This window comes from Dipodomys spectabilis, unplaced genomic scaffold (assembly GCF_019054845.1).
Source record: "Dipodomys spectabilis isolate Male_0828 unplaced genomic scaffold, ASM1905484v1 ptg000492l, whole genome shotgun sequence".
Lineage (NCBI taxonomy): Eukaryota > Metazoa > Chordata > Mammalia > Rodentia > Heteromyidae > Dipodomys > Dipodomys spectabilis.
In genome coordinates this window covers 1,053,996-1,078,795 of record NW_024871169.1, presented here as the reverse complement: position 1 = coordinate 1,078,795, position 24,800 = coordinate 1,053,996, and the positions used below count along the sequence as shown (strand labels likewise).

The window sequence follows — 24,800 nt, the reverse complement described above, 5'->3', positions numbered from 1 at the left end:
CGAGAATGCTGATAATGTTCAGTTAGTCGAGCTGTGTTCTCGTTGGAATCTCGGGGCCGAGGCGCTCTAAGCGAACAGGGGGCCTTGCTGTCTTTTTGCAGTATCCACGCTAATGAGTTAGAGCCTCAAGAAGAGAAGCGAAAGACAGAAATGGACTGACAAGAAGAAATGCTGAAAACAAGGGTGCCTACTTTAAAATTTTAAGACGGAGAACACGGAAGGGCGAGCGCTTCTTTCTGATTGGCCGGCGGACGTTGTTGAGGGCCCACACAGCTTCTTCGATTGGTTAGTGATCGCAATTGTTGTGGCAGCTGGCGATTTTCGCCAACGTATTTCCGAGCAAGAGGCGGGGCTGTGTCCGGGCGCGCATGCGCTACTCCTGGGGGCCCCACCCTATAGTTCCAGAACCTGTAAGGGGGTGGAGCGAAGAGGTGTTGTTTTGGTTCTGTTTTCTCTGTAGCCCAAGCCCGGAAGGAGGTAGCAAAAAAACTTGGGGGACTTTACATCCGGGATCTCCTCGGGGCGTGACCTGCATACCGCCTACGGCCCTCGAACCAGTGCCTAAATCTCTATCCGGGCCTCGCAGCTCCCGTCGTGCTCCGCGCAGTACAGTAGCCCCCCTCATCCGGGTTCTATCCCATCGTGCTTCGCGCTGAGTTTGCTGGGGGGTACTTGGCGGTGCCGCCATGACTATTCTCCCCAAAAAGAAGCCGCCACCTCCCGACGCTGACTCCACCAACGAGCCGCCGCCGCCTGGGCCGCTGCCCCCAGCGCCGCGTCGCGGCGGGGGTGTGGGCGTGGGCGGCGGCGGCACTGGCGTGGGTGGTGGCGACCGCGACCGTGACTCGGGCGTCGTAGGTGCCCGTCCCCGTGCTTCACCACCACCCCAGGGCCCACTACCGGGGCCCCCTGGCGCACTCCATCGGTGGGCACTCTCCGTGCCTCCAGGAGCAGTGGCAGGCCCTCGTCCACAACAAGCCTCTCCACCTCCTTGCGGAGGTCCGGGTGGTCCCGGCGGCGGTCCAGGTGACGCGCTTGGCGCAGCAGCCGCGGGGGTGGGCGCGGCGGGCGTGGTGGTGGGCGTGGGAGGCACCGTGGGCGTGGGCGGCTGTTGTTCGGGACCGGGGCACAGCAAGCGACGGCGACAAGCTGCCGGGGTTGGCGCAGTTGGCGGGGGCAGTCCGGAGCGAGAGGAGGTCGGCGCTGGCTACAACAGTGAGGACGAATACGAAGCTGCTGCAGCGCGCATTGAGGCTATGGATCCTGCCACGGTGGAGCAGGTAAGGGCTGGAGAGTAGCTGGGTGGGTGGCAGGTTTTCAAATGGGATCTTCAGACTGAGACCTAAGAAATGCTGAAAGTGTTCTGAAGGACCTAGGTCTTTGTGCTGGTGTGTGAAGCATGAAGAACTTTCTTTTACTCCAAGCACTTGGGGTTAGGCACCCTCTTCTTAGATAAGGGAAGGTCTTAAAGATGGATCCTGAGGCCTCTTTAGGACCCTTAGCTGTCATTCCAGGCCGAGTAATTTCATCTAAACTAATAGGTGGGAATTCTCCAGGAGACTCAAGCAGAATTGATCCTGTCCGAGAGGGATGTCTCAGGTGTCTCCAGGGGACTTGTCTATTCAGCGACTTGAACTGTTTGTTTTTTTCTAAGAGAAGTCTGAGATTTTTCTCTGCAGGGAATTCAAATAAGGTGACAACTTCAGAGGTGGGGGTGAGCATTCCAAGGAATCTGAATTCCTTTGTTGAGGCTGACATCTTGTGTATTGACAACTCTCCTCTTCCTTTCTAGAGCTGATTGCTCTGCAGCAGGGCCTGGGACCTCAGGGCTCCTAAGCCTGCCTTCTGGAGACACTTCTTGTAGAATTAAAGATTTTGTGTACACCCCCCACACACTTTAGAGAGGGATTTCCTGGACTTTCCTTTAGGGCGGTAAGACTTCTCTCCAAGAGACGAATTATCTCTTCCAAGGACCACAATCAATACCCAGGGAGAACAGATAGTACTTGGTACAGGAGATCTCTTTTCTCTCAGTAGCCTGAGATAGTCCTTCCATAGAGGCAAGAGTGTGAACCTCTTCTCCTGGACCTAAATCTTTTCTTTGTTTCTGAGAAGAAATGCCATTTTAATTAGGATTAAACTTAAGGCCTTAAATTCACATACATTATGCACTGTTACTTTTCAAGGAGGAAAGAGGTAATCAATCAGCTCATTAGGTCTGAAATCATTTTAACAAGGCATTGCTAAAACTTTGTATAGAAAAATAACTGTGTTAAATCCTTGGATGTGTTAGTTGAGGATGGAGTGGTGAGCCCCATTTTCCATGGTTCTCTTTCTGTCATCAGGCCTCAGGGGTCACTTAAGGCCCCAGAGCATTTCTCTTGGGACTGCAACACAGGTCAGGTTTGGCACACATTTTTATTTTTATTTTGTTTACTTTTTGACTTTTGTGTTTATAAACTCATGAGCACTCTTTGGGAATAGGAAGGTTGGGGCTGTCTCTAACAAAAGCTGGCTTGAGCCAGGCGATGGAAGTGAACATTCATGGGCATCTGAGAGCCCCCTACCAACCAGTTATAAAATCCTTTACTTCCGTTATAAAGACTGAAACACACTTTGAAGATTTAATATTCCATTTTTTCCCCTCTAATGGGATTGAGAGCTTCTTTTGTGTGTGCTTGAACTCAGGGCCTGGGTACTGTCTCAGCTTTTTTTTCCCTCCCCTCAAGGCTAGCACTCTACCATTTGAGCCACAACTCCATTTCTGGCTTTTCTGAAGGTTTATTGGAAATAAGAATCTCATGGACTTTTTCCTGCCTGAGCTGGCTTTGAACTTTGATCCATAGATCTCAGCCTCCTGAGTAGCTAGAATTACAGGCTTGAACCACCCAGTGCCTTTGAACTCCTTGTAATGTATTTTGAAATCAAAGTTTGGTACATGGGCAGGGTGCAGTTCTAGAAGTGATGTCTGAGCCCCTCTATGGATCTAGTCCTGCCTTCTACTGTGCTGGACATTTGAAGTTTCTTTTGGGGACAAGAACCCCATATACCTTCCAGAGACGTTATACAGATAAGGTCTAAACTTCTTCCTCAAGAAACTTGAGGTATTCGTCACAAACAGGACTCTGCCCACTGGAACTGAGCCCTGACAACCTTCCCTTGGATGTAGCGAGTTCTGAGTGCTCCTCCCACCTGGGGGGTTGAGTGCCTGTTTTGACCTTAGAATCTGATAGCTGAATTTTCCCTGAGGGTGCTGTCACCTCAGGCAACATACATACTCTTCTAGTCAGAGAAGCCTTTTAGGAACGTTAGAGTTCCTGCCTTGAGGACAACCACTTTCCTCTCAGTACTGAGGCTGGATGGAATTCTGAGGGAGAGTCTAGGCCTCTTTCCTGGGGCTTGAGCCATTTCCCTCAGGGACAAGAGGTCTTCTGAGTTAGAGACTGATTCCTGAATCCCCCTTGGGCATGAAGCTCTCTTACACACCTGGTGATCCTTTATCACCTAGGAGAGGACGTGAAATTATCTTCAGTGGAACCAGAGGCATCCTTCACTGGACAGAGGAATGTGGGTACACAGGTCATAAAAATTCCTTATGGGGCTGGAAATGTGGCTTAGTGGTAGAGTGCTTGCCTAGCATGCATGAAGCCCTGGGTTCAATTCCTCAGTACCACATAAACAGAAAAGGCTGGAAGTGGCGCTGTGGCTCTAGTGGTAGAGTGCTAGCCTTGAGCAAAAGAAGCTTCAGAGACAGTGCCCAGGCCCTGAGTTCAAGCCCAGGACTGGCAAAAGTTAGGGCCAAGGAAATCCTACATTCTGTAAGAAGGTTGTCAGGTCTGAGGTAGTAAGAGGGATTCTGGACCTGGAAGAGATTTGAACTTTATTTTTTTATTTTTTTATTTTTTTTTTTTGGGGGGGGGGTGTTTTTTGTGTTTTGTTTTTGCAGGTCCTAGGGCTTGAAGTTAGGGCCTGAGCACTGTCTCTGAGCTTCTTTATGCTCAAGGCTAGTGTTCTACCACTTGAACCGCAGTACCACTTATGGCTTTTTCTGAATAGTGTGGAGATAAGTCTTACAGACATTCTTGCCTGGGCTGGCTTCAAACCGTGACCCTCAGATCTCAGCCTCCTGAATAGCTAGGATTACAGACCACGAGGGCCCAACTTGGAACAGCTTTTGGGCTTGGGGCATCCATATTCCTGGGAAATTCCCCCAATTCCCTCTCCTTTTGGCTCAGTACTTTTGGCTTTTTTCTGGTGTTGGAGCTTGAACTCAGAGCCTAGGTGCTGTCCCTTAGGTTTTTCGCTCAAGGCTTAGGCTCTATCCCTTGAGCCATACCTGCACTTCCAATGTTTTCTGGTGGTTAGAGATAAGAATCTTATGGACCTTACTGCCTGGGCTCTGTGTGTGTGTGTGTGTCCGTGTCCGTGTCTGTGTGTGTGTTTGCCAGTCTTGGGGCTTGAACTCAGGGCCTGGACACTGTCCCTGAGCTTTTTTGCTCAAGACTAGTGCTCTACCTCTTGAGCCACAGCTCCACTTCTGGCTTTTTGGAGGCTAATTGGAGATAAGAATCTAACAGACTTTCTTGCCTGAACTAGCTTCAAACTGTCATCAGGTCAATTAGGATTACAGGCATGAGCTACGACCACCTGGCCTGGGCACGCTTTGTACTATGATCCTCACATTTCAGTCTCTTGAGTGGTTAGGATTGCAGGAGTGAACCACTGATACCTGGCCTCCACCCATGCTTTTTGTCAGGACAAATCATCTGGATTTAATGGATTCAGAACTAGGAGTTGTTTCTTTTCTCCAAGGGTAGGGTAAAGTCTTTCTTCCTTATAGAAATGGGATGCTAGCCAGGTGCTGGTGGCTCATGCCTGTAATCCTATCCACTCAGGAGGCTGAGATCTGAGGATCGCGGTTCAAAGCCAGCCTGGGCAGGAAAGTCCGTGAAACTCTTTTATCTCCAATAAGCCACCAGAAAACCGGAAGTGGCACTATAGCACAAGTGGTAGGGTGCTAGCCTTGAGCTGAAGATCTGAGGGACAGTGCTCAGGCCCAGAGTTAAAGCCCCATGACTGACCAAAAAAAAAGAAAAGAAAGAAATGGGATGCTGTACATCCATCCCTCCTAGGGACAGAGAAGGAAGTACTGTGCTGCCATGTTAATACAGAAAGCACTTTGGGCTAGGAGTGTACGTAGAGGTAGAATGTTTGCCTAGCATGCATGAAGCACTGGGTTCGATAGTCTTGAGAAAAGAAGCTCAGGGACAGTGCCTAAGCTCTGAGTTCAAGCCCCAGGACTGGGAAAAATAAAGCACTTTCTTGCATCCTTCTTGCAATCCTGCCCTCACATTTGCTCCCATAAGAATATGAGAGTAGGGCTGGGAAGGTGGCTCAGTGGTAGAGTGCTTGCCTTGCATGCATGAGGCCCTGGGTTCGATTCCTCAGCACCACATAAGCCGGAAAAAAAAAAAAGCCGGAAGTGGCACTGTGGCTCAAGTGGTAGAGCATTATCCTTGAGCTGAAGAGCTGAGGGACAGTGCCCAGGCCCAGAGTTCAGGCCCTCTACCGGACCCCAAAAAAAAAAAAGAATATGAGAGTAAAGTTCTGTGGGTTGGTGAAATCTGCCTTTACTTATGACATAGTAGAGGCTTTCTGTCCTACCCTCTTGCCCCACCTCTGGCTCAACTTAGGGCTTATTATTTTTGTGGGGGAAGGGGGTGGGGAATGATTCTTTCTGCTATCCTAATCTTGGTCCTAAACTATCACCAAGATATCTATAGCCTGGTGGCCTATAGGATCCCTTGGACAGAAGGGGATTTTGATCCAGGTTCTGCAAATATACCTCTGTTGTCCCTGGCATCTGCATGTCTAAGTGCTGGGGAGATGATGTTAAGGGGTTCTTTTCTGAGAGACATGGATGCCTTGCTGCGAATTTAACCTTCTGAAAAGGATAACTTGAGTTTGGGGACCTCCTAGAGCTCTTGGAAAAGGTGTATAGGTGCTGAAGTAGGAGGTGACACTGGGTCTAGCCAGTAGTTAGTTTGTCTGGGTTCCAACTCTGGGTTGGTTGGGTTTTATTGAAAGAACCAGAATAGGTTCTGTTTATGTTCCCCTACACCTTGGTCTCCTCACTGGTCAAATAAGTTGCTGATGAGTTGTTATTTAGCTTTAGAATTTTAAGGAACTCCTATCACTTTGAACTTGGAAGTGACAGTGAATAGTAGGTGTCTTTTGAGGAGAAACTGGATTTTTTTTTTATCTTTCTTCCTTGTTTATCCCTCTGTTCTCTCTCAGCCATCTAAAGCTTGATGGGCATGCAAAGTTGCCTATTTGGTGTGAGTCTTAAAGTTGATGAATGGCAATGTTTGTGACCAGCTGTGGTATGATCATAATCTTGGTGTGGAGCCTGTTGGATATAGTATAAATATACGAGTTTTATGGGAACAGTTTGAGCTTTGGAGCATCTTGCTGAGGTGCTTTATAATTAAGTGTAAGAAATGGTCATTTTTGTAATTTTGTCATCAGCTGTCGTTTTTGCAAAGTCCATTCCTGCCCAGGGTTATTGAGTGTATGTATGTAGGATCTTGCCTACCTTGTACCTTGACTGATTCTTCTTGTCCAAGATAAGCGGTTTACTCCAGCACCATTTTGCTTTTTCCCAGGAGCTTTTGTATACCCCTTAGTGATACATCATCTAGTGTCTATTCCTTTTTTATTTTTTGCCTGTCCTGGGGCTTGAACTCGGGACCTCTGTGCTATCCCTGAGCCTCTTTGTGCTCAAGGCTAGTGCTCCTTACCACTTGTACCACAGCACCACTTCCAGCCTTTTCTGAGTAGCTTATTGGAGGTAAGAGTCTCATGGACTTTTCTGCCTGGGCTAGGTTTGAACCAGTATCCTTCGTTTTCAGCCTCTGTAGTAGCTAGGATTACAGGTGTGAGCCACCATGGTTCACGTGTGCCCTTGAACTCCTCTTAATACTTCCAGAATCAGATAGTTGTTGAGGAGGCAGAAAATGGTTCCTACCTAAGCAACATGGATTTGAGTCCTGTTTCTACACTAAGTTTTTGTGTGGTCTGCTGTAGTTCCTTTTTTTTGGGTCTTGTTTATCTCCATTTATGAAATGGATGCTCTGAAGCAAGTTGCAAACTCTTCACTAATTCCTTTCCACACACCCACTCTTCCTGGAAAATAGTTTTGTGTATGCTGGTACTAGGGTTTGAACTCAGGTCCTGTGCTCTTGCTTAGCTTTTTTGCTCAAGGCTGGCCCTCTACCACTTGAGCCACACCTATAGTTCTGGCATTTTGCTAGTTCATTTGAGAAGTGTCTCAGGAATTTGCTCAGGCTGTTTTCAAACCGTGATCCTCATATATCAGCCTCCTGATTAGTTTAGGGATGAGCCATGGGGTACCTGGTAGTTCAGTTTTAAGTGGGATTTTGGCTTTTGGGGGGATGTACATTTAAACTGGTGTTCATTGTTCTCCCTGCCAAGTGCTATAGACACTTGGGTGTTTGGCTTTACTGAAACGTAACTCCTGTACTATGTGATTCACCAATTAAAAGTGTAGGTTTTAGTATATCACCACAGTCAATTTTAGGACTTTTTTTTTGCTGGTACTGGGTCTTGAACTCTGGGCTTGGGCACTGTCTCTAAGCTTTTATGCTCAAGGCTAGTGTTCTACCACTTGAGCCACAGTTCTACGTGTGTGTGTGTGTGTGTGTGTTTGTGTGCGCGCGCGCGTGTGTGTGTTTAATTGAAGGTAAAGAGTCATGAACTTTGTTGCCCAGGCTGGCTTCGAACCACCATCCTCAGATCTCTGCTTCCTGAGTAGCTAGGATTATAGATGTGAGTCACCAGCACCCGGGTCATTTTAGAACATTTTTATCAACCCAAAGAGGAACCCTGCACCCCTTAGCCATCATTCCTCAATCTCCTCAATTTCTTTTAGCCTTTGGCAGCCACTAATCTACTTTTTGTTTGGATTGGTTGGTCTAGTCTGGATTTAAGTGGAATTATAAGATATTCAGTCCTTTGTGGCTTTGGCTTGGCTTGGCTTCTTTCAGTTAACATAATGTGTTCAAGGCTTATCTGTGGTGTACCATTTATCAGTACTTCATTCTTTTTTATTGCCAAATAGTTGGATCTGAGCTATAGGTTAGGGTCTTGCTCTTCTATCCTCCTTCTGACCTGGAGGGTTTGTGGGGGCTGGGAATGTGGCTTAGTGGTAGCGTGGTTGCCTAGCATGCATGAAGCCCTGGGTTCAATTCCTCAGTACAACATAAACAGAAAAAGCTGCAAGTGGTGCTGTGGCTCAAGTGGTAGAGTGCTAGCCTTCAGCAAAAGAAGCTCAGGGACAGTGACTTAAGCCCTGAGTTCAAGCCCCAAGATTGACAAAAAAAAAGTCTGTCTGTGTTTTTCATTGGGTGGATTGCTTATATTTTGCCTGTGGAGCTGCGCCAGTGTTCCTGGGTGTTTGGGGGAAGGACATAGTCTTGGCACCAGAGTTGCTGGGACAGAGTTGTGAGGCCCAGAATACTAAACACACCTCTTGGCCATGGGTTCTAAGAAGTCATCTGTCCATTGCTGCTGCTGCTGCTGCTGCTGCTGCTGCTCTGCTGCTGCTGCTGCTGCTGCTGCTGCTGCCGCTGCCGCTGCCATCTTTCCCTGCCTCCTTTGCCCCTTCAGTGCAGCTCATTTACCCATAGGTTGGGTTGGCAACTTCCCAGACTAGGAGAGAATTCCAGGCCCCTACTGCCTTAATTCTAACTGCCCCCCCCCAAAGATGTGTGGTATAGAGTGAGAGCCATGCCATAACTACAAGGCATGGGGTGGAGCTCAGATACCAAGGAAAGCTACAGTGAAACAATTTAGACTTGATATCAGCTTTTCCTATGGCAGCTGTGGCAAATTACGATGAACTGAATAGCTTAAACAATAAAAGTAATTTTGGCCAGAAGGCCAAAATTGGTTTTACTGGGCCAAAATCAAGCTATTGGCAGGACTACACTTCCTCTAAAGGTTCTGGGGAAGAATTCTATCCATTTTTCAGTTTCTGGTGGTTTTTCTGCATATGTATATGTGGCTTTTTCTTTCTTTCTTTTTTTTTTTTTTGGTCCGGTTGTGGGGCCTGAACTCTGGGCCTGGGCACTGTCCCTCAGCTCTTCAGCTCAAGGCTAACACTCTACCACTTGAGCCACAGCGCCACTTCCGGCTTTTTTCTTTTTTCTTATGTGGTGCTGAGGAATCGAACCCAGGGCCTCATGCATGCAAGGCAAGCGCTCTACCACTGAGCCACCTTCCCAGCCCCAGTATGTGGCTTTTTCTATATCACATCTTCCTCTTATGTGCATGTTGCACATGTTTGTGGTGGTACTTAGGGTGGAACTTAGAACCTTGTGGGTTTTGTTTTTTGCTTTTTTATGGTTTTTTTCCCCAGTCCTGGGGCTTGAACTCAGGCCTGAGCACTGTCACTGAGCTGCTTTTGCTCTAGGCTAGCACTCTACCACTTGAGCCATAGCACCGCTTCTGGCCTTTTCTGTTTATGTGGTACCGAGAAATTGAACCCAGGGCTTCATACATGCTAGGCAAGAACTCTACCACTAAGCCATATTCTCAGCCCTCAAGAGCCTTGTGTTCTTGTTTGGTACTTTTTTTTTTTTTCTTTTTTTGGGTCCGGTCGTAGGGCTTGAACTCTGGGCCTGGGCGCTGTCCCTCAGCTCTTCAGCTCAAGGCTAGCACTGTACCCCTTGACCACAGCGCCACTTCCGGCTTTTTTCTTTTTGCTTATGTGGTGCTGAGGAATCGAACCCAGGGCCTCAGGCATGCAAGGCAAGCACTCTACCACTGAGCCATCTTCCCAGCCCTGTTTGGTACTTTTCTTTTTTTCTTTTTTTTTGGTTAGTTGTGGGGCTTAAACTCATGGCTTGGACATTGTTCCTGGTGTTTTTTCTTTTTTTTTTTTTCTCTCTCTCTCTCTCAAGGCTAGCACTCTACCATTTCACAGTTTTTGGGGTTTGTTTTTTTTTTTGTGTGTGTGTGGTATTAAGGTTTGAACTGAAGGCCTTGTGCTGGCTAGGCAGGTGCTCTAACACTTGAGCCATGCCTCAGCCCCTGTCTGTCTCTCTCTTTTTTTTGTGCTGTTCCTGGGGCTTGAACTTGGTGCCTGGGTACAGTCACTAGACTCTTTTGCTGTATGCTAGGAGTCTATGACTTAAGACACAAAAGCTTCACTTCTGGCTTTTTGGTGGTTAATTGGAGATAAGTGTCTCATGAATTTTTCTTTTTTTTTTTTTTTTGGTCCGGTCGTGGGGCCTGAACTCTGGGCCTGGGCGCTGTCCCTCAGCTCTTCAGCTCAAGGCTAGTGCTCTACCACTTGAGCCACAGCGCCATTTCTGGCTTTTTTCTTTTTTCTTATGTGCTGAGGAATCGAACCCAGGGCTTCATGCATGCAAGGCAAGCGCTTCACCACTGAGCCACCTTCCCAGCCCTCATGAATTTTTCTGCATTGGCTGACTTTGAACCTTATGATTGCATTTAGGTCTCACCTGATATTCTAAGGTAACTTCCCTGTGTTAAGATCTTCACCTTAGCCTGTGTTGCTAACTTATCCTAAAAAATGTTCTACCGGTTTTTTTGTTTTTTGTTTTGGATGGTCCTGGGCCTTAAACTCTGGGTCTGGGATGCTGTCTCTGAGCTCTTTAGCTCAAGGCAAGCACTCTGCCACTTGAGCCCCAGTGCTACTTCCGGTTTTCCAGTGATTCATTGGAGATAAGACTCTCATGGTCTTTCCTGCCCTGGTTGGCTTTAAACCATGATCCTCAGATCTCAGCCTCCTGAGTATTACATGTGTGAGCCATTGGCACCCTGCTTTACCTATATCTTTTCTAACTGGATAAAAACGGTGGTAGTGGTTATGGTTATGGTTGTTGGTGGTGTTGGCTGTGGGGTTTGAGCTCGGAGCCTGGGCCTTGTCCCTGAGCTTTTTTGCTCAAGGCTAGTGCTCTACCACTTGTGCTACAGTGATACTTCTGGCTTTTTGGTGGTTAACTGGAGATGAGACTCTCACAGATTTTCCTGCCTGGGCTAACTTTGAACCATGATTCTCAGATCTTAGCCTCCTGAGTAGCTAGGATTACACATGTGAGCCACCAGCACCGGGCCATTATCCTTATTTCACAGATCAGAAAATTGGCTCAGAGCAGTTCATCACATGGTGGAGCTAGATTAGAACATCTGTCAGTTGGGTCTCACAGTCTATTCTGACTTCTCTTGGGCCTTTATACGTCAGTATGTCACATAGTCCTGCCTTCATTTTCGATATCAGAGAGCTTAGCCCAATTGTGAATGCTCAAAGTAGGAAAAGATTGTCACATAATCTCAGCAGTGAACTTGTGAAGTTCAGAGCCTAAACTCTACTAGCTTAAATTTATCTTTGACTGGAGCTCCATTCCCAATAACACCTCCTTAATATTTCCAGTGAGAAAGTGAAAGGCCAAAGCCTAAGCTCTTCAGACTGTTGATGCTTGCTAAAGGTACAGCCTCTAGCCCTGGACCCAAATACTGTTCTTGTGTCTACGCATTCCTCAATATTTAGGGACAAATTAGGATTTCCCCAAGACTTGCTGCCAGTTATGTCTGTGCTATGACTCAATAGGCATCCTCCGTTGCCTCTAAACTAAAATTTGCTGGTGTTCACACCCCAGATCCTTTCTGCCTTTGTAAAATGAAGATAGCATTTCCTGACACTTGGGCTCTGGTAAGGACAATTAAATGAGGTCTGTACCTACTGTAGAGCTGACACTTAGCTAATGAGAGCTCATCTTTCTTCCTAGCCGATCCCTGCTTACAAGCCTAGTCCTACTTGGGCCTTTACTTGAGCTCACTTCTGGGTTGCTATCCCTGGTGCTTAGTGATAGAATCAGTTAGCAAGCATTTCTGGAGTTCTTCGTGTATTAATCCTTTGCTTAAATGCCAACCTTAATGAGAGAGTCAGCTCTCTTCCTCTTGTTTTATAGGGTGTGTTCACCTCTTTCAAAGTCTCAAGCATACACTTTGTATGGTCATTGTCTGTTTTCTTCCATCTTTCTTGTTTGTGAGCTTATCAAGATAGAAACCAGGTTAATTCTTTTCCTTCTTTTTCTTTCTTTCTCTTTCTTCCTTTCTTCATCTTGGTACTGGAGTTTGAACTTGACCTGGTGTTCTTCCTTGGCTTTCTTTTTGCTCATAGCTGGTACTCTGCTACTTGAGCCATACCTAAACTTCTGACTTTTTGCTGGCTAATTGGAGATTAGCTAACTGAAGATTCTCTAGAATTTGTCTGGGCTGGCTTCAAACCTCAATTCTCAGATCTCAGCCTCCTGAATGTCTAGGATTATAGGTGTAAGTTACTGGTGACTGGCATGATATATATATATATTTTTTTTTATGTCAGTCGTGGGACCTGAAATCTGGGCCTGGGTGCTGTCCTTCAGCTCAAGGATAGCGCTGTATCACTTGAGCCACAGCGCCACTTCTGGCTTTTCTGTTTATGTGGTACTGAGGAATCGAACCCAGGGCCTCATGCATGCAAGGCAAGCACTCTACCGCTGAGCTACCTTCCCAGCCCTGGCATGATATTTTTAATTTTTAATTTTTTGCCAGTCCTGGGGCTTGAACTCAGGGCTTGGGTACTCTCCCTGAGCTTCTTTTGTCCAAGGCTAGCACTCTTTTTTTTTGGGGGGGGGGGGTCCGGTTGTGGGGCCTGAACTCTAGGCCTGGGTGCTGTCCCTCAGCTCTTCAGCTCAAGGCTAGCGCTCTACCACTTGAGCCACAGAGTCACTTCCGACTTTTTTCTTTTTGCTTATGTGGTGCAGAGGAATCGAACCCAGGGCCTCAGGCATGCAAGGCAAGTGCTCTACCACTGAGCCACCTTCCCAGCCCAAGGCTAGCACTCTTACACTTGAGCCACAGCACCACTTTAGGCTTTTTCTGTTTATGAGGTACTGAACAATCAAACCCAAGGCTTCATGCATGCTAGGCAAGCACTCTACCACATTCCCTTATTTTTATCTATTCATTTTCCAGCTCAGGATCTGTAAATTTTTCTTGGATTAATAAGAGTCCTACTACTCCCCTTTTCCTGCTTTCTTCTGTCATCTCCCTTCTATACCTGGGAGTTTGGTGTGCTTCCTCCCTTTTTCAAAATTTATCCTTCTGTCAAGTGTGAACTTAGTTTTACTGTTGCACCTTCCTTGATGGACCACCCCCTGGTTGTAGTGGTGCCATGGCTGTGGTAAATGGCTGATTCTTGTCAAGCAGGGATGGACTTGGTAACTGGCATAATGTGCTAGTCCACAATCTCCATGGCAGGAAGGGCACCGGGACTACTGTAAGATTGTTACAGTCTGTGCCACCTTTGGATGCCCATTGAGGGCTTTCAGGTGAAACACAGAGCTCTAAACTTTATGCTTATTCTTTGACAGAAATTCCTCTCCTTATTTTCCAAGTATTTTCCAAGGAGATGATTTCCTTAAGGGGACAAATGGCCTTAGAGAGAAAGATGACCCTCTGTGTGGTTAGTATTAGTTGAGATCTGCAAATCCCTGGGTTGGGTGAATGTCCATACTGAGCAGGTTTGTAGTTTGCTGCCCTGTTGGTAGATCAGGCTGGTTGCTTTAGTGTCCAGCAGAGGGCGCAAAGAGCCTGGGGAAAATCTGCTTTATTTTAAAATGGAAAATACCTCTTGAGTAGTACATGATAATTTTTTAAGAATCCGAAAGTGCGCATGTGTACGGGTTCATTTATCCTAGACCTTTGGGGCCAGATGTGATTTGGAATTTAGAAAATTTCAGATTTTGGAAAAAGTTCCCTGGTATATATATTTTGTATTATATAACACTTCAGCAGAGACTGAAGCAGGACTTGATGAGCAAATGCCTGAATGTTTCTGCTGCAAAATGTTTGAATCTTCACTCCCAGTTGAGATCCTTGGTGTCACTTGTAGTTAACACAAGTTGGATAAAGGCTAGATTTTTAAAAACTTGTTTTTGAAGACTTGGTGTTTAAAATTGTCTGAGTTTTTGAATTTTGGACAAAGGATTATATACCTTTATCACGAAGGAAGGTGTGCCAGGCATTGGTGGCTCACACCTCTAATCCAGGCTACTTAGGCTGAGATCTGAAGCTTTGAGATTCAGAACCAGCAGACAGACCTTATCTGTAACCATCAAAAAGCTGGAACTGGAGGCATGACTCAAGTGAGAGAGCCAGATATGAGAGTGAAGAAGCTGAACAAGAACTTGAGGCTCTGAGGTCAAACTCACACTTTAGTGTGTGCTTGCACACACTAAAAAGGAAGATATAGGAAAAAATTTTCACGTGTATATAACTTATATACATGTATAGAATGGTGTAAATCTTGTGTATATATGTATTAAAAGTGTGCAGTCAAAGTTGAGATCTATCTTTGTACATCTTTTGTTTTCTGCATCTTAGGATACCCCAGCTGTATGTGAGGCTAAAGATCTAGGCTCTTGTCCGTCACTCTTTTCAACATCTCCCCTGGGTGAAACTCCTTGGAAGTAGCACCAGACACTTCATATAGGCACTTACTTGGTCACGGCCTCTGACTGCCTAGACCAGGTCCTACAAGATTAGCAGGATTGAGAAGGCAAATGGGGCCCCCTTGTGAGCAAGTGTTATTCTCTCTCACCCAGCAACCGAGTCTATAAAAGAAAAGAGACTCCTACTCTATGAATATGGAGTGGTCAAGAAGGGTCAAGAACTGCCCAGTTTCCTCTATGCTAGTTATCTGAGTTCCTTAAGAGTTTGAGGGAAGGGCCCTGGGGAGGTGGTACAGGCCTTCCCTGTTGCTGATCCCCACATCTTCCCTTCAGCAGGAGCATTGGTTTGAAAAGGCCCTGCGAGACAAGAAAGGCTTCATCATCAAGCAGATGAAGGAGGACGGCGCCTGTCTATTCCGGGCTGTAGGTGAGTCTCTACCTCAGCCCTCAAGGGCCTAGGGCTGTCCCTGGGCTGTTTCTCAGTTGTCTGGAGTGGTCCCTGAGACAGGGTTGAATAGTGTTATCTGGCTCCAGGCTCCAGGCTCCAGCCTTAAGTTAGTATTCTGCTGCTGGCCTTGGGTCATGAAAGTTTGGTGGTACAAGAATAATAATGGTGCTCTTTTTCCTTCTCTGTCTCTGTGCGCCTCCATCTCATGTGGGCTGGCAGTTTGCTCTCCCCCCCCCCCCCCAATAAACACTTTTTTTTGCCCATTCTTGGGCTTGAACTCAAGGCCTGGGCACTGTTTCTGAGCTTCTTTTGCTCAAGGCTAGCACGAAGTCTTCCACTTGAGCCACAGTGGCAATTCCAGCTTTTTCTGTGCATGTGGTACTGAGGAATCAAACCCAGGGCTTCATGCATGCTAGGCAAGCACTCTACCACTAAGCCACATTGCCAGCCCAATAAACTGTCCTCCCTGAAAAAAAACAACAACAAAATAGCAGCAATGATATTAATACAGAAAATGGAGCTAGTTGCTGGTGGCTCATGCCTGTAATCCTAGTTATTGAGGCTGAGTTCTAAGGAAGGATTGGGGTTTGAAGCCAGCCCTGGTAGAAAAGTCTGAGACTTTTAATTAACCAGCAAAATGCCCAAAGTGAACAGGAAAGTGGTAGATCACCAGCCTTGAGTAAAAGAGTCAAGGGAGAGCATAGGCTGAGTTCAAGCTCCAGTACCAGTAAAGTATATAAATAGATTAAATAAATAACTAAATCACTTAGGGACAGATTGTTCTGTTGGCACTATAGGAAACTCAATTCTTCCAGGTAGGTGATTATAGTGACTATTGCTACCATTTCTCAGGTAGGAAAAGTGGCTCAAAGATGGGTAGTAACTTGCCCATGGTCACACACAGAGTATGTAATAAATTGGCATTTGGAGTCTTGGATTAGATTATGCCCTTAACCACAGCACATTGCTATAACTGGGGGATACAGGATGACTGTGTTTACACCCAGACCCTCTCTGGTGTTTGGGATTTCTGTGTGTGTGTGTGTGTTTGTACACCAAACTAGATCTTTACAAACTTCTTCTATCATGGATTTTTTTTTTTTGGTCCAGTCGTGGGGCCTGAACTCTGGGCCTAGGTGCTGTCCCTCAGCTCTTCAGCTCAAGGCTAGCGCTCTACCACTTGAGCCACAGTGCCACTTCCGGCTTTTTTCTTTTTGCTTATGTGGTGCTGAGGAATGGAACCCAGGGCCTCAGGCATGCAAGGCAAGCACTCTACCACTGAGCCACCTTCCCAGCCCTATCATGGATTTTTTTTTTAACTTGCACAGAAGTAGAATAATGAAACTTTGTATAGTCATTGTTAGGAAACTGAGTCATGAGGGCATTAGAATAAAGAAAGAACAACAAACTCAACAGACCAGATCAACTTTAATTAAAGGTTGAAGAGGGATGCTATGGTGACCTGAGGAAAGTCAGGAGACTGGAGGTGTAATGGAGAATAGGGGTGGAGGGACTTAAGTACAGTAAGGGATGAGGTCAGGGTCCCAGGTACCTGGAGGATTTCAGAGGGTTTCACAAGTTTAGAATACAGGTCTGGCTCTGGGAATTTATTGTTTGAGCAACTCCCTTGACCCATCTGTTTTAAGGAATTCTGGTACCTATCATCTGATGTGGGGGGAAGTGGCCTTTCATATTTAGATTAAAATTCTGGGCTGGAGAATTTCAGGAGGGTGGGAGGAGGGTAGTCTGTGGGCATGCCGTGGGAGCAACACTGAGTTACTGCATTAGGAGAACAGATTCCCATCACTCAATATCTAGCTTCAACACAACACATGGCTAGCCTTGTTTCATCACTCACTACCCTGCCTACTCTTTCTCACTCCCCTGAAACCATTTTAAAAGCAAAACCCTGACATTGATCATTTCATTTATAAATATTTTTGTATGTCTCTAATAAATATAGACTCTCGGTCTCTCTTTTTCTTACATTAACGTGCTGTTTTCACCAAGCACGGGTGGCTCATTCCTATAAGTGTAGCTACTCAGGAGGCTGAGATCTGAGGATAATAGTTCAAAGCCAGCCTGGGCAGAAAAAACTGTGAGACTCTTATCTCCAATAAACTATCAAAAATCCAGAAGTGGAGTTATGGCTTGAGTGGAAGAGTGCTAATCTTGAGCAAAAGAAGGTCAAGGACAGTACCCAAGCCCTTAGTTCAAGCCCCAGGACTGGCACCAAAAACCATTATCACACATAAAAAATTAATAGATTCTTCATATCACTTGTAAGCCAGCCCAGAGCTAGATCTTTGAGGGTCTTCTGGTTCTGAATCTGTGACCTAAGAAGTAGTTGTGAAGTTCCATGCCAGTGTGGAGGGAACCTGGAAGTATGACCTTTCCTTTCTCTCGAGCTCTGCTATCTTCCACAAAAAAGTTTTCCTTACTGTAATAGGAAGGAACTTTGAGCTGGGAGTCAGAAGACCTGGTTCCTAGTCCCTGGCCCCAAGTCATAACTCTGCAGCCCTTCTTGTTTTGCTCTTCTTTTTCTCAGGTTCTGGTTAATCCACTTATCTACTAATGGGCTAGACTGGTTCTGGTACCACTCCTGGCTATACCACTGATTTTCTGGTGTGACCTTGGACAAGCAACTCTTTGTTCCTGAGCCTCTCCTGAGCTGTAAAATGGGGTCAGAAAGACCCCATTGTTGTAAAGGTTGAATGAGGTTACTTTGGTAAATCCCTTAGTGCCTGACATAACCCTCATGAAACAATAAAACCCAGATGTTATTGTTATTGGTGCCTTAGATCCAGAAGTGTTTTTTGAATGGGTGGAGTGAATGGTAGCTTCCCCCTTCTACCAAGCAGAAGTTGTTCAGGCAATGGATTCTGTTAGTCTGGGAAAATTCCAAATCTCCCACCCTTCTGGCTTGAGTTCATATTCTCCCTGGGCTGTTTCCTAGAGGAAAGAACTGGGTTTGGGAGCATCTTAGATAAAGGGAAGGCAGAAAAAGAACAAGTAGGAACCTGTTAGATGCTAGGCTGTATGTTGACCTCAGACTGGGTGTGGGGAAAGCAGGGTTAATGGTAGAGTTGGACATCTGGACTTGGTGATCATTCAGGCAGCCCTTTGGGTTAGTGAGGTCCTGGTGTGTACAATAACCCATATCAAGAGCTCTGTGTGTGTGTGTGTGTGTGTATGTGTGTGTGTCTAGCTATTCTCCCCAAACACTCCCAACACCCCTCCTACACCATTAGGGCCTTCCAGTAAGGGGCCCAAGCTTACAGGAAGAGCTGACCACAGCAGGTTGAAGGCCTTTCCTTATCAGCACTATGGCTACACATTTCCCGTGACTGGGCTGCCCTCGGCTTTTCTCTGTAAAACCTCAGAAGTCCCATGGCCTCTCCCCTGAAGTACATGGCCCCTGGTCTCTAGGCTTCATCTAGAGGTTTCCTTGGTGCAGAGTACACAATACATGTGCCTGGGAAGGGGACTTTGTCCCCAGGCCTTCTGCTATCCCCGTTTCCCGCCTAGCTTATACAAGAACAGATGGTAGTCATCTTCAGCTTAGTGCAAAAGCCTGCAGGCTCTGACTTCCTGCCATGCATTGAATAGTTGGAAGTAGCACGTAACTGAGAGTTAGAGTTGGGTAGATTGCAAACATACAGCACAACACTTTCTTGTTTCCCTGACCCCTACTGTGTGCAAATCTGGGCGGTTCAGGCTCTCCTGTGAAATTTGGGTCATTGTCCATTGAGATAGATCTGAATAGATTAAGGCTTTGAAAAGCAGGGCTGAGGCTATATCTCAGGGAAGAGTACTTGCCTAACATTTGCAAGGTCCTGGGTTTGATCCCACCACTATTCCCCCCCACCCCCCCACCCCACCCCCTAATAAAAGGGAAATCATATGCTCAGGGTCATTAGTGGCAGAGCTGTCATAGGAACTCCTAAGTGTCTAAAGAACCCTCCCTCCCTCTCTGTGCTGGAGTTTGAACTCTGGTTCTTGTGTTTGCCAGATTGGCGCTCTTCTATTTGAACCATACTCCCAGCCCTAAGAACACAATTTTTCTATGATCCTATAAGCCCTGGCTTCTTAGCTGGGTTGTCCACTGGCTAGGTGACCTTGGCTGTGTTCTTGACGTCTCAGTACATTGTAACCTTCTGCTGTTAGAAATCCTTGAGGAATGTGGTTTTCCGACCTCTGTTTTGTCTCTAAGGTCTGGAAGTTCTTTTTGAACTAGTATGAATTGCTTATACCCAGTTCTCCCTTACTGCTCCTGTTGGGGATTTGTGAATAGCAGTGGAGTGGGTGGAGTGGAGGTAGGAGTCTCTTAGGTGTCCTGTGGCCCACCCTGCCCCTGCTGTGTTCAGATAACCTTCTCCTAGAAATGTGAGTCTGCATCTGTCCCTTTCTCCAAGTAACTTTGACTCAGCAAAAGCCTCTGGCTCTGCTATGTTAATGGCCTCTGGGCAAAGTGGAGGCCATATGAATGTGTCAGCATGGGCCAGAGGGAAGTGGCTATGGCTGTGTTTGTTATGGCCAGAAATGTTGACCAGGACCATTCCCTTCTACATTTTGTTTTTGGAACAAGACTGTCCACACTGAGAGAGATAGATCTTAGATCCTGTGTGCACATGGTTGCACGCCTCCGCCAGTCGTGGGGCTTGAACTCAAGGCCCGCTGGGGCTTGAACTCAAGGCCGGAGCGCTATCTCTGAGACTATCTCCAATTAATGACCAAAAAAGCTAGAAGTGGCGCTGTGGCTCAAGTGGTAGAGCGCTAGCCTTGAGCAAAAGAGCTCAAGGACAGCACCCTGGCCCTGAGTTCAAGCCCCACAACTGAAGAGAGAGAAAGGGGGGAGGGAGGAAAAGAGGGAGGGGGAATAGGGGGGAGAAAGAAGAGAGAGGAGAAAAGGAAAGAGGGAAGAGAGATGGCCTGTAACCTGTGATTTGGGGGCCACATAGCCAGTATCACAGCATCATGGTTCGAGGTTGAACTAGGCCACTAAAGGAGAAGATTCCTATAAGCCTGTACAACAGCCTCCTTTGACCTTTCTTTGCTCATTATCCTTCCATTTTCTCATCTTTGCCATGGGAATCATTGAGCAGAGGAACATATATCTAAGAGACCAGGTTCCAATTTCTTGTCTTCTCCACTGGTGTGTGACCATTGGGGTAGTTGGGATTATGAGCCACAGCTACTTGATAGGTGGGTGGGGTCTTTTCTTAACTCCATTTTCCTCATTAGAATTGGAGGGAATAGATCAGGTTTCTGTTACCCGCTACTGCAGTGTGTACCTAGAATTGTGTGGTTTACTTTTAGGTCCCTTACAGACAAAAACTTTCCTTTTCTGTCCTTAGCACTTCAGGAAGACAGGCAGTTAGAATCCTGGGAAGTAAATGGTTGCCAGTACCCTCTAAAGCAAATGGAAGGACCCTGTGCTTAAAGCCTTTTCAAGGCTCAAGCCAGTGCTTGTGGCTCAGGCCTGTAATCCTCAGAAGGCTGAGAGCTGGGATCTTGGTTTGAAGCTCATCCTGACAGACAGTTCTACAAGGTGCTTTATCTCGAGTTAACCAGCAAAAAACCAGAGTTCTACAAGGTGCTTCATCTCGAGTTAACCAGCAAAAAACCTGACTGGAGATGTAGTTCAAGTGTTAGAGACCAGCTGTGAGGAAAAAAAAAAAGAAGAGCAAGAACCCAAGGCCCTGAGTTCAAGCCGAGTACCAGCACAAGAAAAGGGAAAAAAAAAACTGTCTCTTGAGCCTTCTTGATATAAGTCTTGGCAAATAATGACTATATTTTAGGGACCCTAAGGAGTAAGGACTTTGCCTAGGCACCAGGGGAAAGAAGTTGAGGCAAATCTGTTAGGCTCATTAGTCACTCCCCCCTCCAGCATACCCCCAGCAAAGCCTAGAAGGAAATATGGTAGGGCAGGAGGGGGAGTTCGCTCCTTTATTTGCAGTCTTCTGTCTTTTCTGATTGGTGGCAAGGGCATCTACTGGCTTCATGCAGTGGTTCAGTGTTGTCATTTAGTTAGCCAGGTGGGTATTTAGTCTCAGACAATGTCTTTGGCAGGCCCTGATGTATGTAGGTACACATGTGACAGTGTATATGGGTATCTCTATATGCTCAGAAAGCAAAAATGTGTCATGTTTGGGGGTTAAGGTTCATGCTGACCTCTATGGCCGTAAGGAAGGCTACAGCTCCTCATACCTGTTATTTGCTCCAGTCCCAGGCCTTTCCTGGTTTCTAGCTGATTCCTATTAGTGCTCATGGGGAAACTGAGGAAAACAAGATTAATCCTGGCCCCAGGAGGTAAGATAGAATAGTTGATAACTGGCTTGTGTGGGGGATGGTAATGTCACTTGGGTCCAGCAGTTACTCCTTAAGAGGCTGGCCTCATCTTCACGTCCCCATTCCCCATATATGGTCTTGAGTGAATTGTGCTGTTTCTGTGTTATTGTTACATCTGGGTAAAGTAGGATTTTTTTGGTGAGGATCACATGAGTAGGAGTATGAGGTTTTTGGAACCAATTTGTTGTTTTTTTTTTTTTTTTTTTTTTTGTTATTGGTGTTGGTACTGGGACTTGAACTCAAGGCCTGAGTGCTAGCCTTTAGGTTTTGCTCTACCACTTGCAGTTCTGCTTCTGGCTTTTTGTTGGTTAATTGAAGATAAGAGTCTCATGGACTTTTCTGCTTGGGCTGCCTTTGAACTTTTTTTTTTTTTTTTGTCGGTCATAGGATCTGAACTCTGGGCCCGGGTGCTGTCCCTCAGCTGTTCAGCTCAAGGCTAGTGCTCTACCACTTGAGCCATAGCACCACTTCCAGTTTTCTGAGTGGTTTATTGGCGATGAGTCTCACAGCCAGCAAGGTGCTAGGTGGCTCACGCCTATAATCCTAGCTACTCAGGAGGCTGAGATCTGAGGATCATGGTTCAAGGCCAGCCTGGGCAGGAAAGTCTGTGAGACTCTTATCTCCAATAAACCACTCAGAAAACCAGAAGTGGCGCAGTGGCTCAAGTGGTAGAGCACTAGCCTTGAGCTGAAGAGCTGAGAGACAGCATTCAGGCTCAGAGTTAAAGCCCTGTGACCAACCAAAAAAGTCTCACGGCCTTTCCTGCCCAGGCTAGCTTTGAACCTGGATCCTCAGTTCTCAGCCTCCTGAGTCGCTAGGATTACAGGCGTGAGCCACCAGCACCTGGCTGCCTTTGAACTTTGTTCCTCAGATCTCAACCTCCTAAGTGGGTAGGATTACAGGTGTAAACTATAGTGCAGTTAGTTCTGTTTTGTTTGAGCATCTCCTTTTCTAGCTCAGGCTGAATCCTAGCGACTCAGGAGGCTGAGAACTGAGGATCCAGGTTCAAAGCCAGCCTGGGCAGGAAAGGCCGTGAGACTTTTTTGGTTGGTCACAGGGCTTTAACTCTGAGCCTGAATGCTGTCTCTCAGCTCTTCAGCTCAAGGCTAGTGCTCTACCACTTGAGCCACTGCGCCACTTCTGGTTTTCTGAACTTGAAATCTTCCTACCTCAGCCTCCTGAGTGCTTGGATTACCTGTATGTACCACCACACCTAGCAAAGGTTGAGAATTTCTGAAGCCTCTTTCGGATAGAATGGAGTATGGTACGATGCTAGAGGACTTCTTCCAGTGGGATCATGAGAGGGGGGAACAGGTGCAGGTAGCCAAGTGCAGCATCAGCAAGAGGAGAAGTTTCAGTTTCTGTCAAAACAAGTTCTCTGAATTCCCCCAGCTCTATAGGTCATTGGATAGCTCTTTCTCCTATCTTGTCCCCCCTCCCTACAGACAGACACACAGACAGACAGACAGACAGACACACACACACACACACACACACACACACACACACACACACACACACACACATCCAGCCTGAATTCCCCTACCTCTGTAGGTCATTGGATAGCTCTTTCTCCTATCTTGTCCCCCCTCCCTACAGACAGACAGACACAAACAGACACACACACACACACACACACACACACACACACACACACGCGCACACACACGGATTATAAGTCCAGCCTGGTCTCCAGCTCCATGCCAACCATCTGGAAGGGAAAAGCTTTCTGAGGGACAGAGGCAGTTCTGTGAAAGTCAGAAAAACTGATTCATATTTGAGTGCTTGTGATATGATATAGTTTCCTCTTTTTTTGCCAGTCCTAGGGCTTGAACTCAGGGCCTAGGCAATGTCCCTGAGCCTCTTTTGCTCAAGGCTAGCATCCTACCACTTGAGCCACAGTGCCACTTCTGGCCTTTTCTGTTTATGTGGTACTGAGGAATCGAGCCCAGGGCTTCTTGCATGCTAGGCAAGCACTCCACCACTAAGCCACATTCCCAGCCCCATAAAGAATTCTTATGATCTGTGTACCCACATTCCTCTGTCCAATAAAGGATGCCTCCCAGCTCCCTACTGTCCTCACTTCTATCGTTGAAGGAGTCCTCTGTTCCTCTTGGTTGAGGCGGTATTGATGGGGTTGGAGGCGTGGCTCCATTTGTAGAGTGCTAGCCAATGAGTGAAAGCAGCAGGTACCAAGTCCCAGTCTCAGTCTCAGACTTAAAAAAAAGAAGAGGAGGTACTGTTGCTGTTTGCTTGGTTTAGAGAATCAAATTTTCTTTCACATTAATGATTGTAAAATTAGGGTACAGTGGGTGGGGAGTTTCTCCCATAGTTACATGTATGTGCATATACGTAATTGTTGTGACTTGCTTATACCTAAGGACCCTGTATGAAAAAATTAATAGTTTGATGTGAATTTGCTTGCTGGAGTTTTGAATGTAGGGTATAGAAAATCAGTTTGTGGACCTGTATGGGGAGGGTCATTACTGTTCGCAAGAGGAGACAGACATCATTTTGTATTTGGGGCTTTCCTCTGGTAGAGGAAGTGCAACAGAATTAAGGAAGGGCTTAATAAGCCATTCCCATAGCTTTCTGGCTGACTCTGAGGGTGGCTGGCAATATGATGGAGTTATTGACCTCATGAGAAGTGGAGTTCCTGTTTCTTGATCATGTCCTATTCCTCAGGTACTTGACAAATTTTCTCCTATAGTCTTTACCAGTGGAAGAGTTATTATCCCCATGTTATGGATGAAGACACTTCAGCCCAAAAGGTCAAAGGCCTTGTTCAGTGCTAATGGGGAAAGGGGAAATTTCTCATAGAATTCAACCCTCAGCTCCCTTCCCTGGACCATAGTCTCCTTTCTTTCCCCCATTTTCTTGTATCTGGTATCTAGCTCTGGCAGCCCACCCCTATTTTATCCCTTCGCTCCCATCTCAGTTCCTGTTTATTGCAGCTGCACACAGCACTGGCACCCCAGACTCAGCCTACAGAAATAACTCCTCTAGTAGCCCAGGGCAGCCACAGCCACAGCAGGCTCTGTGGTCCTGGCTTCTAAGAAAGGCAGCAGTAGGGGGGGGGGGGCTGCCTGTGTGTAGGACATGTGACTTGCTGGAAGTGCCCGCTGGGGGAGTGTGTGGCCACAGAAGCCACATCCTTGTTTACATCAGTGATGGGGCTACCCCTTCCCGCCTTCAGACTCCCTACCCCTCCTTTCAGGTCTCTTCCCTCTCTAAGGGTTTGTCAGGCCCTGCCCATTTTCTTGAGTAGTTTAGGTCTCCTTATTGTGCAGAACCCCTCAGAGAAGGCAGCAAAGGTCTGGAAAGTAGACTGCCAGGCATGAAAGAGTTCTTCAGCTTTCCTGAGTGCCCTGAGACCTTCCTTGCCTGTGTATCCCAGAGAGATCTCATCAGAGCCATGGCCCTCTGGGGGAAACAAAGGGAAATTCCCTCATTGTGAC

At 46.7% G+C, this 24,800-nt stretch overlaps 1 protein-coding gene across 2 annotated transcripts in view; it reads left to right on the top strand.

Moving 5' to 3' along the window:
* The window catches only part of Otud5 (OTU deubiquitinase 5), a 41,093-nt gene continuing 16,293 nt past the window's right edge, over positions 1–24,800 (top strand). The window contains exons 1-3 of one of the 2 annotated variants that reach the window (XM_042669225.1): positions 1–285; positions 461–1,280; positions 14,880–14,970. In XM_042669225.1, coding sequence (XP_042525159.1) covers positions 687–1,280; positions 14,880–14,970 — 685 coding nt within the window. In that variant the 5' untranslated portion in view covers positions 1–285; positions 461–686. Of the gene's footprint in view, positions 286–460; positions 1,281–14,876; positions 14,971–24,800 lie in introns of both variants that reach the window. The other variant, XM_042669224.1, reaches the window with a different exon arrangement.